The sequence below is a fragment of the Nelumbo nucifera genome, chromosome 8 (assembly GCF_055504915.1).
Source record: "Nelumbo nucifera cultivar China Antique chromosome 8, China Antique-T2T, whole genome shotgun sequence".
Lineage (NCBI taxonomy): Eukaryota > Viridiplantae > Streptophyta > Magnoliopsida > Proteales > Nelumbonaceae > Nelumbo > Nelumbo nucifera.
Window position 1 is genome coordinate 530,312 of NC_142656.1, and position 14,483 is coordinate 544,794.

General features: G+C 44.5%; 1 protein-coding gene across 1 annotated transcript; it reads left to right on the top strand.

The window, feature by feature from the left end:
* Window positions 1-329: 329 nt before the first annotated feature.
* Window positions 330-7,193, top strand: LOC104600449 (putative pectinesterase/pectinesterase inhibitor 35). The gene is made up of 2 exons (XM_010263369.3): window positions 330-1,525; window positions 6,287-7,193. Exons 1-2 carry the CDS (start codon window positions 463-465, stop codon window positions 6,973-6,975), a joined length of 1,752 nt encoding a protein of 583 aa, XP_010261671.1. The 5' UTR covers window positions 330-462; the 3' UTR covers window positions 6,976-7,193.
* The last annotated feature ends 7,290 nt before the right edge of the window (window positions 7,194-14,483 follow it).

A 14,483-nucleotide genomic window follows, 5' to 3' on the forward strand; every position in this document is an offset into this window, starting at 1 on the left:
GTTTGGTCCTTGTCCTGCTCCTGGCGACCTGGTCCTTCCATATTAATTGTTAATTAGAGAGAACATTTATGTACTGTTGAGTATTATGACGAGGAGGTTAAAATTAAGTTCTAGGCTTATAGCTAGTTTGTTAAGGCATTAATTTACGTTATAATTAATAATAACAATAATGCTAGCTAACTAACTCATGAGAATTGAGATGTGAGTAGCTAGAAACTCCCAGTTTTTAATTAGACGCCCTGTTTAATTTTATTTTGTACGTTATGACCCTGGTCCATGCCAGTGGTCTTACATCAAGGAATGTTGACGTTCATCATCGTGAACACAGCCACCCAATCTGCTTATATATAGTTGAGTTACAGCACACACGTTCTCGCAAACCAAGCCATGTAATCATCTCCCTCTCTCTCTCGCTCGCACATATACCCCCACACACCCCCACATACACACAAACGCACAGACATGAATACGTACGAAATGCTGGGCTCAAGATATGTAAGTCATCAAAGAAAGAAATCCATGTTGTGGGGATGCTCTCTGTCCCTGTTGGTTGTTGCAATTGTTGCATTTTCTTGTGTAACCATTATTAGATCCTCAGGAGGAGAAGGAGGAGTCGTCCAGCCAAAACCCACAAAACCTCGTACCTCCGTAGTCTCTCGAGCCGTTGTCTCTACTTGCAAAGACACACTTTACCGAGAGCTTTGCGAGTCATCGCTTCGTCTCTCGTCCACGGATGCTCCCCCAAAAACTTCAGGGGAGGTGTTTGACCTCTCAGTCAAGTTGGCCATCAGCCAAGCTGAGTCAGCTCGGTCGCTAGCATTCAGCCTCAGTCTTGTGCGTCAAAAACAAGGGACCACCCATCATTATTCCATCACCGCCATGGACGACTGCATCGAGCTACTCGACGATAGCCTAGACCACCTCAACAATGTCCTGGACCCCAAGAAGAACCCGAGCCCAAACGACATACAGACATGGTTAAGTGCAGCCCTCACAAATCAAGACACTTGTCTGGAGAGCCTCCAGAATTACAAGTTTTCAACCGAAAAGGACATGATGGATGGGCATGCAAAAAACCTGTCTCAATTGATTAGTAACTCCCTAGCGTTGTACAAAACAACGAAGAGGATAAAAGACGCGAAAATTCCCAATCTCGGCGGTGGTGGTGGTGGTGGTGGCCGAAGATTGTTAACCGGTGATGATAAGTTTCCGGCATGGCTGTCCAAAGGAGAACGAAAGCTTCTAGAAACATCAATCAAGGACATAGAAGCTAACGCGGTGGTAGCCCAGGACGGAAGTGGGACGCACACGACCATTGCAGAGGCAATTGCCTCGGTATCCCTGGTAGGTGGTGGCGGTGGGAGGACCGTAATTCACCTCAAAGCGGGGACTTATAATGAGAATATAAACATTCCCACCAAACAGAAAAACGTTATGTTGGTGGGAGATGGGAAGGGCGTCACTGTTATCGTTGGAAGCAAAAATGCTGAACAAGGCTCCACAACCTTCCGCTCTGCTACCGTCGGTAAGAAATACGTACTACTACTCAGTTTTCACTTTTCACTTTTCACAGATTAAACAAATAAAATGAGTTCTTGCATGCTAGAAGGGACTCCGGATCACCTGCCAATAATATACGTTCCAACCCTCCAAACATGATCTCACACCATACATCTCATCATATATTACGGGCCCCAACCTCACGGTGAGATGTGCGGTGTTAGATGAAATTGGTAGAGGGTTGAAACGTATTTTATTGGCAGAAGATCTCGTCTAACTTTATTCTTGACTCTTGACTCGTCGGGGCCGGGAGCAGCATACCACACACCAGCTGTATTTATCATTAAGACCAATCGCCAATTTTTAACCACATGACAGAGGCTATTCGGTAACCAGTATTGGGCCTCAAGGCCCTCAACCCGGCTGCATGACAATATTAATACTTGATAGTGCAGTGCCTACTGATCATGTACATTATATATATTTTTTTTTAATTTTAGGGTTGTGGGAGGTGAAATGATATTCTCTCTACATAAGTTTTGGTAGAAATAGACAAATGTATTATTATTATTATTATTATTATTATTATTATTATTATTATTATTATTATTATTATTATTATTATTATTATTATTATTATTATTATTATTATTATTATTATTATTATTATTATTATTATTATTATTATTATTATTATTATTATTATTATTATTATTATTATTATTATTATTATTATTATTATTATTATTATTATTATTATTATTATTATTATTATTATTATTATTATTATTATTATTATTATTATTATTATTATTATTATTATTATTATTATTATTATTATTATTATTATTATTATTATTATTATTATTATATGTCTTCTAACCTCCAACTCACAAGTAAGACACCCCTTCCCCAATTCGGATTTGGTCTCAACAACCTCTAACAAATGTCCCAAGAAGCCACTGAAAATCTTCTGTCTTTCATGGCGATATTTCTGAATATATAAGCTTATTGGGACACTTGCGGGATCAGATCCGGAAATCCCCCACCCAAAATTTATATAAATTATTATTATCATGGTTTTTAAAAATGAAATGGTGATCAAACCGGTTAGGGTTTGGTTATTGGTTCGAACGGTTTGACTGTTCGACCCAAACGATTGACCCATTCTAACAAAAAAATAAAAAAATTAGAAAACGGTCAAAACTGTTCGAATGATTAATCGACTGGTTCAGCGGTTTGCTGACCAAAATCAACGGTTTTGAGAAAAAAAATGGTTTTGGGAGAAAACGGAACCGGTCAAATGACTGGTTCCTGGTTTCTCCGGTCCGATCCGATTTTAAAAACCATGATTATTATTGTTGTTGTCGCTTGTGTCTTCCAACCCCCAACTAGGAGATCCCTCTCTCCTAATTTTATGGGGTATAGGTAGGGCTGTTCATAAGAAGGCCCAACCCGACCAAACCGACCAACCCGAACCGACCCAACCCGAGTCGTCTGGGTTTTCATCAGCACGGGTGAGTTTCGGGTTGTGCAAATTCTTAAACCGATGATTCGGGTCGGTTTCGGTTTTCACACAAGAAGTTCCTAGTTCAAACATGAAGTTCCAAAGCCCATTAAGCCACTTAATTTTTGAATGGTTGCAAGAAACTTTGTATTAGTGAATGGTGATTAATGAACAACTTTTGTGATTAACTTTTCATTTAAGTTTTATCATAGGAGATGGCTGAAATGATGTTCAATTTATGACTTTTTAAAATTAGCAAGACTTTATCACAGGGATGAACTTAGAACCGAAACCGACTCAAACCGATCAGGTCAGTTTTGCTTAACATTGTGTCGGTTTCATTTTCTATGTTAGGTAACCCGATCAAGTCGGATCGGTTGGATAAACTGCAATAAATCGACCCATGAACAGCCATAGGTATAGGAAATATGGATGATAGGTGTGGGAGTGTGGCACTGAGTTCCAAAGCCCGTAGATGGACGGGTAATCAGGAAATTTTAAGACCTAAACGCCCTCTATTTGGGCCACCAAAGCCCCCTGTCCTCACTTAAATGTATTCTTTTTCAATTGACATTACGCCCCTACATTTGTGTCCCTATTTATGTCCTTTATAGAAGAGTCAAAATGAACTCACACGACCATCACAAACAAGTTTTTGTTTTCTTAGGAATCACATGTGGACAAAGATGTACTCATATGCACAGAGGACTTAGATTTTGCCCTTTTGTTCTTTTGGTATTTGGTGACGAATCTACTAGTGAATACCATCCTCTTCACTAGATACCCTGCCGCCCACCCCCCACCCCTCACCGATAAAGTCCTTGTACCCGCCACTGCTCTTACACTAATAATGATAAAATGTAAAATGGAGTGAGCTTCTACTTGTGGTACAGGTTAAAGGCTTAAAGCCACAAGACACTTGCCATGTGTCTATAATATATATTAATTTTTAAGGCATGTGCCTAAGTTTTTTAAATATAGGGCTACAAGTAAGAAGAGAATCAAATTAGAAAATTGTCAATTTTAGTTAGATAAATCAGAAATGGGAGAATTATGGGGCATAATATTTTCTCATTTCTTTTTTTTTGTTCTTTCTTTTGATAAATTACCATTTTCATTCCAACTACAAATATTTTTAACCCTCTTTAAAAAAAAAAATAACCAAGATGTGTATCGGGTTAATTTCAACCATAGAATTAAACATTGAGCCAATTTTAAGGATTTCTTTTTAACTTTTTTTTTGGAAGGCTCTTTTTAACCGTTTAAATCAATAAGGTGATCTCTGCATGCATTAGAATAAGTAAGATACCACCAAAAAAAAGAAAAGAAATAAGATAAAGTTGTTGTTTAGGTGAAAAAAAACTATCGTTTTCATGATAACAATAAAGGATTCAAAAGGGAAATGATATCTCGGGCCACATGCCATTTTGTCATAAAGCGATAAACCACTTTGGATTTGCGGCCCAACATGGATATCTGGAGAGCACCAACTCTGTTCAATGCTTTCTCGGTATCCTCCCCCAAAAAGAATCAAAAGGTTTCCTTAAATTTATAAAAATTTTAAAATTACAACTCTCCATAGTCTATTAATAGCTCTCTATAAGTTACATCTTGTCCGTAAATTTAAAATCAATTTACGATTAGGATTTATCTCACGGACTAAAAATTCTGAATTAGGCTGAATAATCATTCTTTCAATTTAAATTTATAATTTCCTTACAAGAACTCAGAAAATTTGAGGAAAAACCTTACATATGTATGACCGCGTGCACAAGCACGTGCTGAATAAAAAATTGTTTTACTCATTTGAACATTTTTAATATTTAATTATTTTTTATATCATTTTGAAAGGTTACACAACAGGGTACCCATCTCAACGCAAGTACAAGCGTTTTATTTTGTATTAACATAAAGTTTTTGCCTTTTTTTCATTTTACAATCTGCATTATGAAATCAGATGTTATAATAAATACAACTTAACCTGTAAATCTTTCCAAATTATTCTAATTTTTGTTTCCATTTGTAATAAATAAATTTCATTTATTATTATTATTATTATCATTATTAAACACATGCTGACTGTGGGCCCAAGCAAAGGCAATTTATTGGGAGCAGCCCTTCGGTGAGTTCTCAAGAACCAACCCTCTCTACATGAATTAATTGGCCACATGTGGGCCAACTGGCAACCCTAGAACCAATATTTTTCTTTTGAACTGTATATATTACATTTAGGAAAATGGGAAGCATAACTTGCTACGTTGGTCCTCACACCTGACGCCTCACAGTCGCCTCACACGCACATCCTATCATGCATTGAAAATATCTTCCATGTATATTAGTTATTATTCACTGGATATGCTCCAATGCATGGTGAATGTACATATAAGGCGCCTATTTGTGAGGAGCAGATTCCGCTTCGTCAATGTGATAGTGATAGCATGTCTGCCCCTCACGACGTTGCGCCCCTAAAACGTCCCACGGCATCACGTGATGCCGCGTGCCTCTCACACTCGAGCACCCGAGATAATGGAATGGCCGTTAGCACGTCTAGTTAGCTCTCATTTTGCCCCAAAAGCCAGTTAGAACCCATCTCTCATTCTTCTCTCTCTAACCTCGGCCTTTTACAAGGAATGCTCTTAGTTTTTGAAGCAAAAGAATTTGAGGGCTGTGAAAAGAAATGCTTAGGGACTAAAAATTTGAGAAAAACAAATCTGAGATTGAGACTGAGAATGCCAGATCTGAGAGTGAAGATGGATATACATCGTTTGTTGGTAATCTTCCAAAACGAACTCGACAAGTTCTAGCGATTTCCGACAGGTTTTAAAAAGCAGAGGTCGAGAGTTAAGGTGAGAAGCTGAGATTCAAAAGAGAAGAGTGAGAGATGGGTTTGAACTGGCTTTTTGGGCAAAATGGGAACTAACGGCCTGCATAAAGGAGAGGTGCCCAGGTGTGGGAGGACACGCGACATCTTGTGATGCCGTGGAACGTTTTTGGGACGCAACTTCATTGGGGGCAGATTCGAACTCGGATAGCATCACTATCAATATTAGTTAGAAAAATTAAAAGTAATTATTCAGTTAGGGGAGTTTTGGGGGGGTGGTTGTTTAAGACTTTAAGACATTAATAAGGTCTAAGTCTAAGGTGGATTATTAATACTCTATTAGTGCTACTACCAAATTGGAAATGAATAATAGTCCAAGTGAGATGGATGTCAATATATAATTAAGATTAGGAATGTAGGCAGTTGATGATGAGGTTATTATATATAATTGATTTCAGCTGCAATGGGCGAAGGATTTATTGCCCGAGACATAACTTTCGTAAACAACGCGGGTCCTGCCAAACATCAAGCAGTTGCCCTTCGAGTGGGAGCGGACAAGTCGGTGATATATCGGTGCTCCATAGTTGGGTACCAAGACACCCTCTACACTCACTCAAACCGCCAGTTCTACCGAGACACCGACATCTATGGCACCGTTGATTTCATATTTGGGAACTCGGCAGTTGTGTTTCAGAACTGCAACATATTCGTGAGGAAGGGCATGTCAAGTCAGAAAAGCTTTGTGACAGCCCAGGGGAGAAAAGATCCAAATCAAAACACCGGCATCTCAATCCACAACTGTAAGATCGTAGCGGCATCTGATGCCAAGGGTCAGCAGTCGACGTACTTGGGAAGACCATGGCAGCGTTACTCCAGGACGGTGATTATGCAATCCTACTTGGATGATTGCATCCACCCGGCAGGATGGTTTCCCTGGTCTGGCAGCTTCGCCCTTTCTACACTTTATTATGGGGAATACATGAACTCGGGTCCTGGTTCCTCCACATCTGGTCGCGTCAGCTGGTCTGGCTACCACCCCTCCCTTGCAACTGCCGAGGCCACAAAGTTCACTGTTACCAATTTTATTGCGGGGAACCTTTGGCTGCCATCCACTGGGGTCGCATTTGATTCAGGCCTTCATGGATAAAATTAATTAATATCGTATTTGTAATTTGTATGGTCTCTAGATCCTCTCTACTTCTACGGCTCTACGCTATCTACCATACCGTAATTATAAGCCTGCTTAATTATGTGATTTCATTTGGAAATGTACAGTTGTCCGAAATGGACAACTTTCTTTTAATTCTCTGTGTGTCTATGTATGTAATTAAAATTTTCTTTCTACATACCCATTTATTGGAAAAATTAAACGACTCCGATTCTCTTGTTCACAATACATTACCGCCGTGCAGTGCGATTTGGGAGCATCTCCCTTGCAAATTTGCATAATATACTATGTAGAAGGAGAAGAAAATGAGATGTTCTCCATGTGTGACTGCCATATGATATATAGGTAAACCGTAAACGTAGGCAGATTTATTATTGTGGGCGACTCAAATTAGAATACCTACTCTATGCTTTCTGCTTTATATACGCAGGTAAAGTGAGAAACGAGAAAATTAAAATAGAAAGGTTATTATTAGCAATATCCATAAAGATATTAATATCATGCTGTTCAATCCGAGGTGGTGCATAAATTAAAGAGAGTAATTAGATAGTTCTTGCTAACATGGCGAGATCGAGTTACAAGGATGAGATCATGTTTCAAAACCTGCGATCAAGAAACAAGTTAGAGGCCCGAGGAGTTATAGTCGGATAAGTACTCCAATGCTCAAGTCAGTAAAAAGTGGCAGATGGTCAGGCCAAGCTATAAAGATATTGGACTAAGCTAAATAGCAGTGTAGGTCTCAGAAGTTCGGATCCCTTACCTCGAGCATGGAATACCTTTTTTATAGGCAAAGATTCGTGTCCTAATCGAATTGGGCTTCCGGGGTTGTCGAAATGAGGTTAGCCGCCGAGGTTTCCGGGATAGAGTCCCATTCCCTAGAGGAATCGTCTTCCTTATTCCTCTTTATCCGTACTTGTGATCATCCATGTGACGTGTGGTTGACGTGGCTGAAATGATAAGATGGGGGGCCACAATAATAGCATAGCTCAGCTAAGCTATGCCGACGTGGCCGAGCTAGGCCAATGTGCCCAAGCTATGCCGACGTGGACGAGCTAGGCCGATGTGGCCGAGCTATGCCAACGTGGCCGGGCGATAACTGGGTGGCCACATGTCTCACAGGGCCAGCTCAGCCATGACCCGAACACCACACCCCCAGTTCTGAGGTCGAGGAATGAAGTAGTCCAATTCGTTCTTTGGCTGAGGAACACCCAAGTTGATGTCTGGATGAGCGTCTGGCCCCTTTGGTGTTCCTCCGCGCCTGTCGCAATCTTGAGGATCGGGCAATATGGAACAAGGCCGAGGAATCTTCCCATCGTCGTCTACAAAACTCTAAGAGCTCTGACTTCGGATTCCGAACACCACTCCCCTAGTTCTGGAGCCGAGGAGGGGGAGTGCTTGGTCTGAAGTGTTGCATGGTTGCGTAGCTCGGTAGAGTGCCGAGGTGTCAAATTGAGCTTCCAAGTTCGTCCTCCTAGTGGAGCCGAGGAACGGCTCTGATTCCAAGTGGAAGTCGAGCTTCTATGCCATGGTCATTGTGATGCTCGGCCATGGTGCGCCGAGCTTTGGAGTTGGGTCCGAATTTCGATGGTAAGGCCGTTGTGATGCTCGACCATGACGTGTCGAGCTTCCGAAGTCGGGGCTTAGCCCGGCTGTATGCCGAGGAAAGGCTTTTTACTACTGGTTGGAGGTCGAGCTTCGGAGTTGAGGTCGTTGTGATGCTCGGCCATAGTGCGTCGAGCTACGAAGTCGGGGCCCTTAGGGTTGCCAAGCTGTGGAACTGAGGCCATTGCGATACTCGGCTATGTCTTGCCAAGCTTCAAAGCTGAGGGCCTCTAGGTGTCGAGCTATTATGATTTTTGAGGGCCTCCAGGTGCCAAGCTTGTTGTCATGTTCGGTTGTGACTTGCCGAGCTTCAAAGTTGGGGGCCTCGTAGGTGCCAAGCTATTGTGATGCTTGGCTGTGGCTTGCCGACCTTCGAAGTTGGGGGCCTCGCAGGTGCTGAGCTATTGTGATGCCCGGTTGTGGTCTGCCAAGTTTTGAAATTGGGGGTATGCTCGTCGGCAAAGGAACTTGTACTTGAAATTTTGGGATCCGAGCACCACTCCCCTAGTTCCGAAGTCGAAGAGTGGGATGCTCGGCTAGGGCAAAGCGAGGCCTCCTTTATTGTTGGGCGTCTCGAGGAAACCAGGGGAACTAGTTGACCTAGTGGGCCTGGGCGAACCTCAAGCACCTGCGCCGGTGGTTGGACCGCTACCGCTAGGTGGACCGAAGCAATTAATGCCCTGGTCGTTGCTTGTCAAGGTTGTCACTTCGATTTCCGAGGATTTGTATATGTAGTAGCAATCACGTCGATTGGTCTTCCCGAGCTTTGTTAGGGCGGCGTTTGATCTTTACCGTAGATCTGGCGTCGATTCGCGTTCTTGTGGGCTATAAGAGGGGGTGGAGGGGCATTTCCCCCTTGCCATTTGCGAGAAGAGTAGTTGGGATAGCTCGACGGGGTGTTGTCAGCGTTGCTCGGCGATTTGTTTTTATTCCCGGGCTTCAAGCTCAGTAAGATGTCTTCCTCATCTTCCCATTCTTCTTCCGCTTCTAGCTCGGGAAGACCAATCGATTTCCCCCTTCTAGTGTAGAAGTCAAGCTTCGGTTGGTGGCTGGTCGCCGATTTGGGACCACACCCTACGCATTGAACCTCGAGGACATGGCTCGGATCCGAGCTATATATGACATCCCCGAGGACTTCCAAATGAGGTGTTCGTAGCACTGTGAGATGGCAACCGATGCTCGGCCCGGCGAATTTTGTGTGTACGAGAACAGCCTAGAAGTCGGGTGAGGTTTCCTCTGAATGAAAGGGGTTGATGAGGTACTTGCATGGTTCCGAGTACTGTTGGTGCAGCTGATGAAGAACCCCTTCAGGTTTTTGGTTGGCCTTCTGTCCTACTACGTCGTCCGTGATATCGAGTTGACCCTGGGTATGGTGAGATTCCTTCTTCAACTCAAACCTCACCAGTAGGGCTATAACTATTTCTTGACTAGGAAGAACGTCAAAGTGTTGGTCGGGGATCCTTCCAATCTGAAGCACTGGAACGAGACTCTCTTCTTTGTCCACTATCCTGGGGGCCTCCCCTTCCCAGCCGTGCTACAAGAGCCGAGAACGAGAGTGCCCCAACCTCAATGGTTCGCGCTTACTTCCTGAGTGTACCGATGACTTCCTTTAGGTCGGCCAGGTGGTGCTCGGCCTTTTTTCTCTTTACTAGCATGTCATCGACGTATGCTTCTACGTTTCGTCCAAGCTGATCCTTGAACACCTCATTCACTAGCCGTTGGTAAGTGGCGCCAGCATTCTTGAGGCCAAAGGGCATTACCTTTTAGCAATATAAGTCGCGGTCAGGGATGAAAGTAGATTTCTCCTAATCGTCGAGGTGCATCCGGATCTGATTGTACCCTGAGAAGGCATCCATAAAGCTCAGGAGTTCATGACCTGCCATTGCATCAATGAGTTGGTTGATCATTGGTAAAGGAAAGTTGTCTTTGGGGCAGGCTTTGTTTAGGTCGGTGAAGTCGATGCATATCCTCCACTTCCCATTGGCTTTCTTCACCATTACCACGTTGGCCAGCCAGTCAAGGTATTTGACTTCTTGAATGAAGCCGGTGTCGACCAACTTTTGCACTTCGTCTGTGATCACTTGCCACCATTCTGTCACGAAGCTCCTCTTCTTCTGCTTGATAGGTCGGTAGCGGGGACTGGCATTCAAACGGTGCGTGATGATCTTGGGGTCGATCCCCGGCATATCTGTTGTCGACCAAGCAAATACGCCGGCGTGGTCCCCTAATAGCTGTACAAGCTCTTCCCGAAGGCGGTCATCTAGGAGATAACCGACCTGGACTATCCTCTTGGGGTCTTCTTCATTGAGCGGCACCTGGATGAGGTTTTCAACAGGTTGGTCGCATTGTGCCTCACCTCATCCCTTAGATCATAAGCTTTTGCCATCAATGTTTCCGCGGCCGAGTGTGGTCCTCGGCAGGAGAGCAAATAGCACTACCGCGCAGTTCTTTGGTCCCCACGTGCTACCCCTATACCATATTCAGTGGGGAACTTCATGGCGAGGTGGAATGTAGAGACCGTAGCCTGCAAAGTGTTAAGGGTCAGCCTGTTGAGGATGGCGTTGTACTAAGAGAGGCAACGAACCACAATGAAGTCCACCATGGCCGTTGCAGTAATGTCACCATCTCCAATCAGTAAGGGAAGGGTTATTCTCCTGGTGGGTAGGAAGGACTCCCCAGAGAAGCCCATTAGGAGAGTGTTGACGGGGGTGAGGCGCTCTTTGTCGATGCCATGCTTCTCAAATGCATCCTCGAAGAGTACATCAGTGGAGGTACCTATGCCAACCAGGATCTACCTTATCTCGATTGTGATTACCAAGGCATCGTCATGCAGGATCTGAACCCCCCGGAGGTCATCGTCGGTGAATGTGATAGATTGGTCGCGCTTCTTCTTGTGCCCCCGACTATCGATCTCACACAGTCGCGCATACTTCTTGCGCCCCGAGCTACTCTCTCCTCCTGCGGCGATTCCACCTAATTTGACGTGGATCACACCAGTAGGGGGAGCTCGAGGGGGTGGTTGAGCATCCTCCATGTGTTGTTGCTCCTGTGTCAGCTTCTCACTCTTGTCGATGAACCCACTGTGGTATCTGCGCCTGATCAGATCTTCAATGTGGTTGCGCAAGTCAAAGCAGTTCCCTGTGTCGTGGCCATGATATCGATGGAACTCTCAATACTTGTCGTGGTTCCTTTTGTTGCTTTGCGTTTTCATCTTTTCGGGCCAACGAACGTAGTTGCTGTTGCAGATCTGCATCAGGACTTCAGACCGTGGCATATTGAGCAACGTGAAGTTCCGATAGGTCGACGTGTTTGTGGTCTATGATCGAGTCGGCGGTCTTGCCTCTTATGGTCCCAATCTGATCTTTTTGACTTTCGCTCCTAAGTATCTCTCCTCCTCTTGTCAAGCCTCTCTTCTTCGTCTCGCAATTGTGTCTACACTTCTTCTACGTTGATATACTTCTATGCATGGCTCATCAGCGCAGCCAAGGTTTGCGGAGGGTTCTTGGAGATGGAGAAGTTGAAAAAGGAGGGGCGAAGGCCATGTTGAATAGCAGTGACATCCACGGACTAGTTCAGGTTCCTGACCTGTAGTGCTTCCTCGTTGAATCTCGCTAGGTAGTCCTTGAGAGACTCGTTTTTCCTCTATTGCACCTGCATGAGGTTGTCTGAGGTCTTCCAATGCTTTGACTCGCTGTGAATTGTGCACGGAACTGAGTTTCCAACTGCTCCCATGACGCTATTGAGCATGGAGGAAAAGAGGAATACCAGGTTTGGGCTAGACCTGGGAGGGTGGCCACCAATGTTTTGCACATTAGGCCCTCGGAAGATCCGTGAAACATTAGATGAGCCTTCAATGCCTCGATATGGTCGGCGGGATCAGTGTTTCCATCGTACTTATTAAGCTGAGGTGCCTGACATCCTGTGGGAGGTACCTCATCCACAATCTCCTGGGTGAAGGATGGTTCCTTAGCAGTGGGCACGGTTGGTTGTGCAGACTGATCTACAACCGACGTTGTGCTTCTCTGGCTGCGCTCTAGCTCTTCCAAGCGTTGTTGGAGTTCCCGAATCTCATTACCCCTCTGGTCTGGAACCATGGTGTGCATTGTCCTTTGCTTCTTTGGGCTCGTGGTGCGGTCTTTCACGGAGCTGGACTCGACGACGGAGACCACATCAGGTGGCGTTCGTCTATCAAGCCTTTCCTTGGTGGGGATCCGTGTGGTTTGGTGCATCCTGCTATAAAAGCGGGCGGAGGGGGGCGACCTTCTTGTTGTATCCTGCTTTTCTTAGTTGGACCACGCTACAAGGCGAGGATCATCCTACATACGTGTCGGGGCACAAGGGGTGACGGTCTTGCTGGGCAGTGCTACGAATCCTAGGTTCTGCATCATTTCAAAGATCTTGTCAACCTTTTCTTGCATTGCTCGGAACTGCACAGGATCAACCACAGCCGAAGGCTATGGAATTTCTTGACGCGAAGGGCTGCGGTGCCAAGACTCTCAGGATGGGGATTGGCTTGCTGATCGTTCGGTCTGGTTCTTGGGCATCTTGATCACTTTCTTGATGGCACAATGAGGAGGAAAGGATTTTCGAGAAAGGCTTTTTGTGTGTTTCCCACAGACCACACCAATCTGATGCTACTCAATCCGATGTGGTGTACGAACTGAGGAGAGCAACCAGATAGTCCTTGCTAACAAGGCGGGGCCGAGGTACAAGGACGAGGCCGCGCTTCAATTCCTACGATCAAGAAAAAAGTCAGAGGCCCGAGGAGTTATCCCCGGGTAAGTACTCCGACACTCAAGTCAATAGAAAGTGGCGGATGGTCAGGCCGAGCTATAAGGATGCTAGTCTGAGCTAAGTAGTAGTGTAGGTCTCAGAAGTTCGAATCCCTTACCTCGAGCATGGAGTACCTTATTATAACCGAAGATCTATGTCCTAGTCGAATTGGGCTTTTGAGGTTGTCGGGATGAGGTTAGCCGCTGAGGTTTCTGGGATAGAGACTCATTCCCTAGTGGAGTCGTCTTCCTTATTCCTCTTTATCCGTAGTTGTGCTCATCCATGTGACATGTGGTTGACGTGGCTGAAAGAATAAGATGGGGGGCCACAATAATAGCGTAGCTCGACCGAGCTATGCCGACGTGGCCGAGCTAGGATGGCGTGGCTAGGCGATAGTTAGGCGGCCACGTGTCTCACAGGGCCAGCTCAGCCATGACTCGAACATAATATAAAGAGATGTCAACAAGTAACGAAATCAAATATTAATGTTTAAGAGGAATCACTGCATGTGGAAAGTGGAAACACTGGTGTGAAGCAATTTAGTTTGAAGCACCCTCCCGGCCTCCCCTGCCTCGATCATGCCTCAAAGTTAATACAGATTCTGTGTTTAATGAACCAGTCGGGCCCCCAGTAGGATAGGAGTCTGTGGGCTGGGGACGGTTATCAGGAATCACTAAGGTGACCTTCAGAGGAAGAATGCATGGATAGTACGACATCTTCGAAAGCATTAGCTTCAAGGCTGGAGGTAATTACCATTACCCCCCAAAAGTACAATGTAATTTACCCTTTTTTCTATCTTTTACGGTTGTACATCAATTGTACGATCTTCGCATTATATATATATATATATATATATATATATATATATATACTAGCAAAGGGGGCCCTGCGTTGCAAGGGCTCACTCATAAACTATCAAGGTCGAGCTTGATTCGAATTAAAGACTTGAGCAGCTCGAGCTTGAGTTCGAGTTCGAGCTCAGCTCGAGTCAAAAGATCGGAAGTTCGAGTTAGGCTACCTTTGATTACAGGTCTCTCAAGCAAACGAAGTACCGAGCCGAGATCTCCCTCAATTGCCGAAGTGCCAAACCGAAGTCTCCCTCAGTTGCTGAA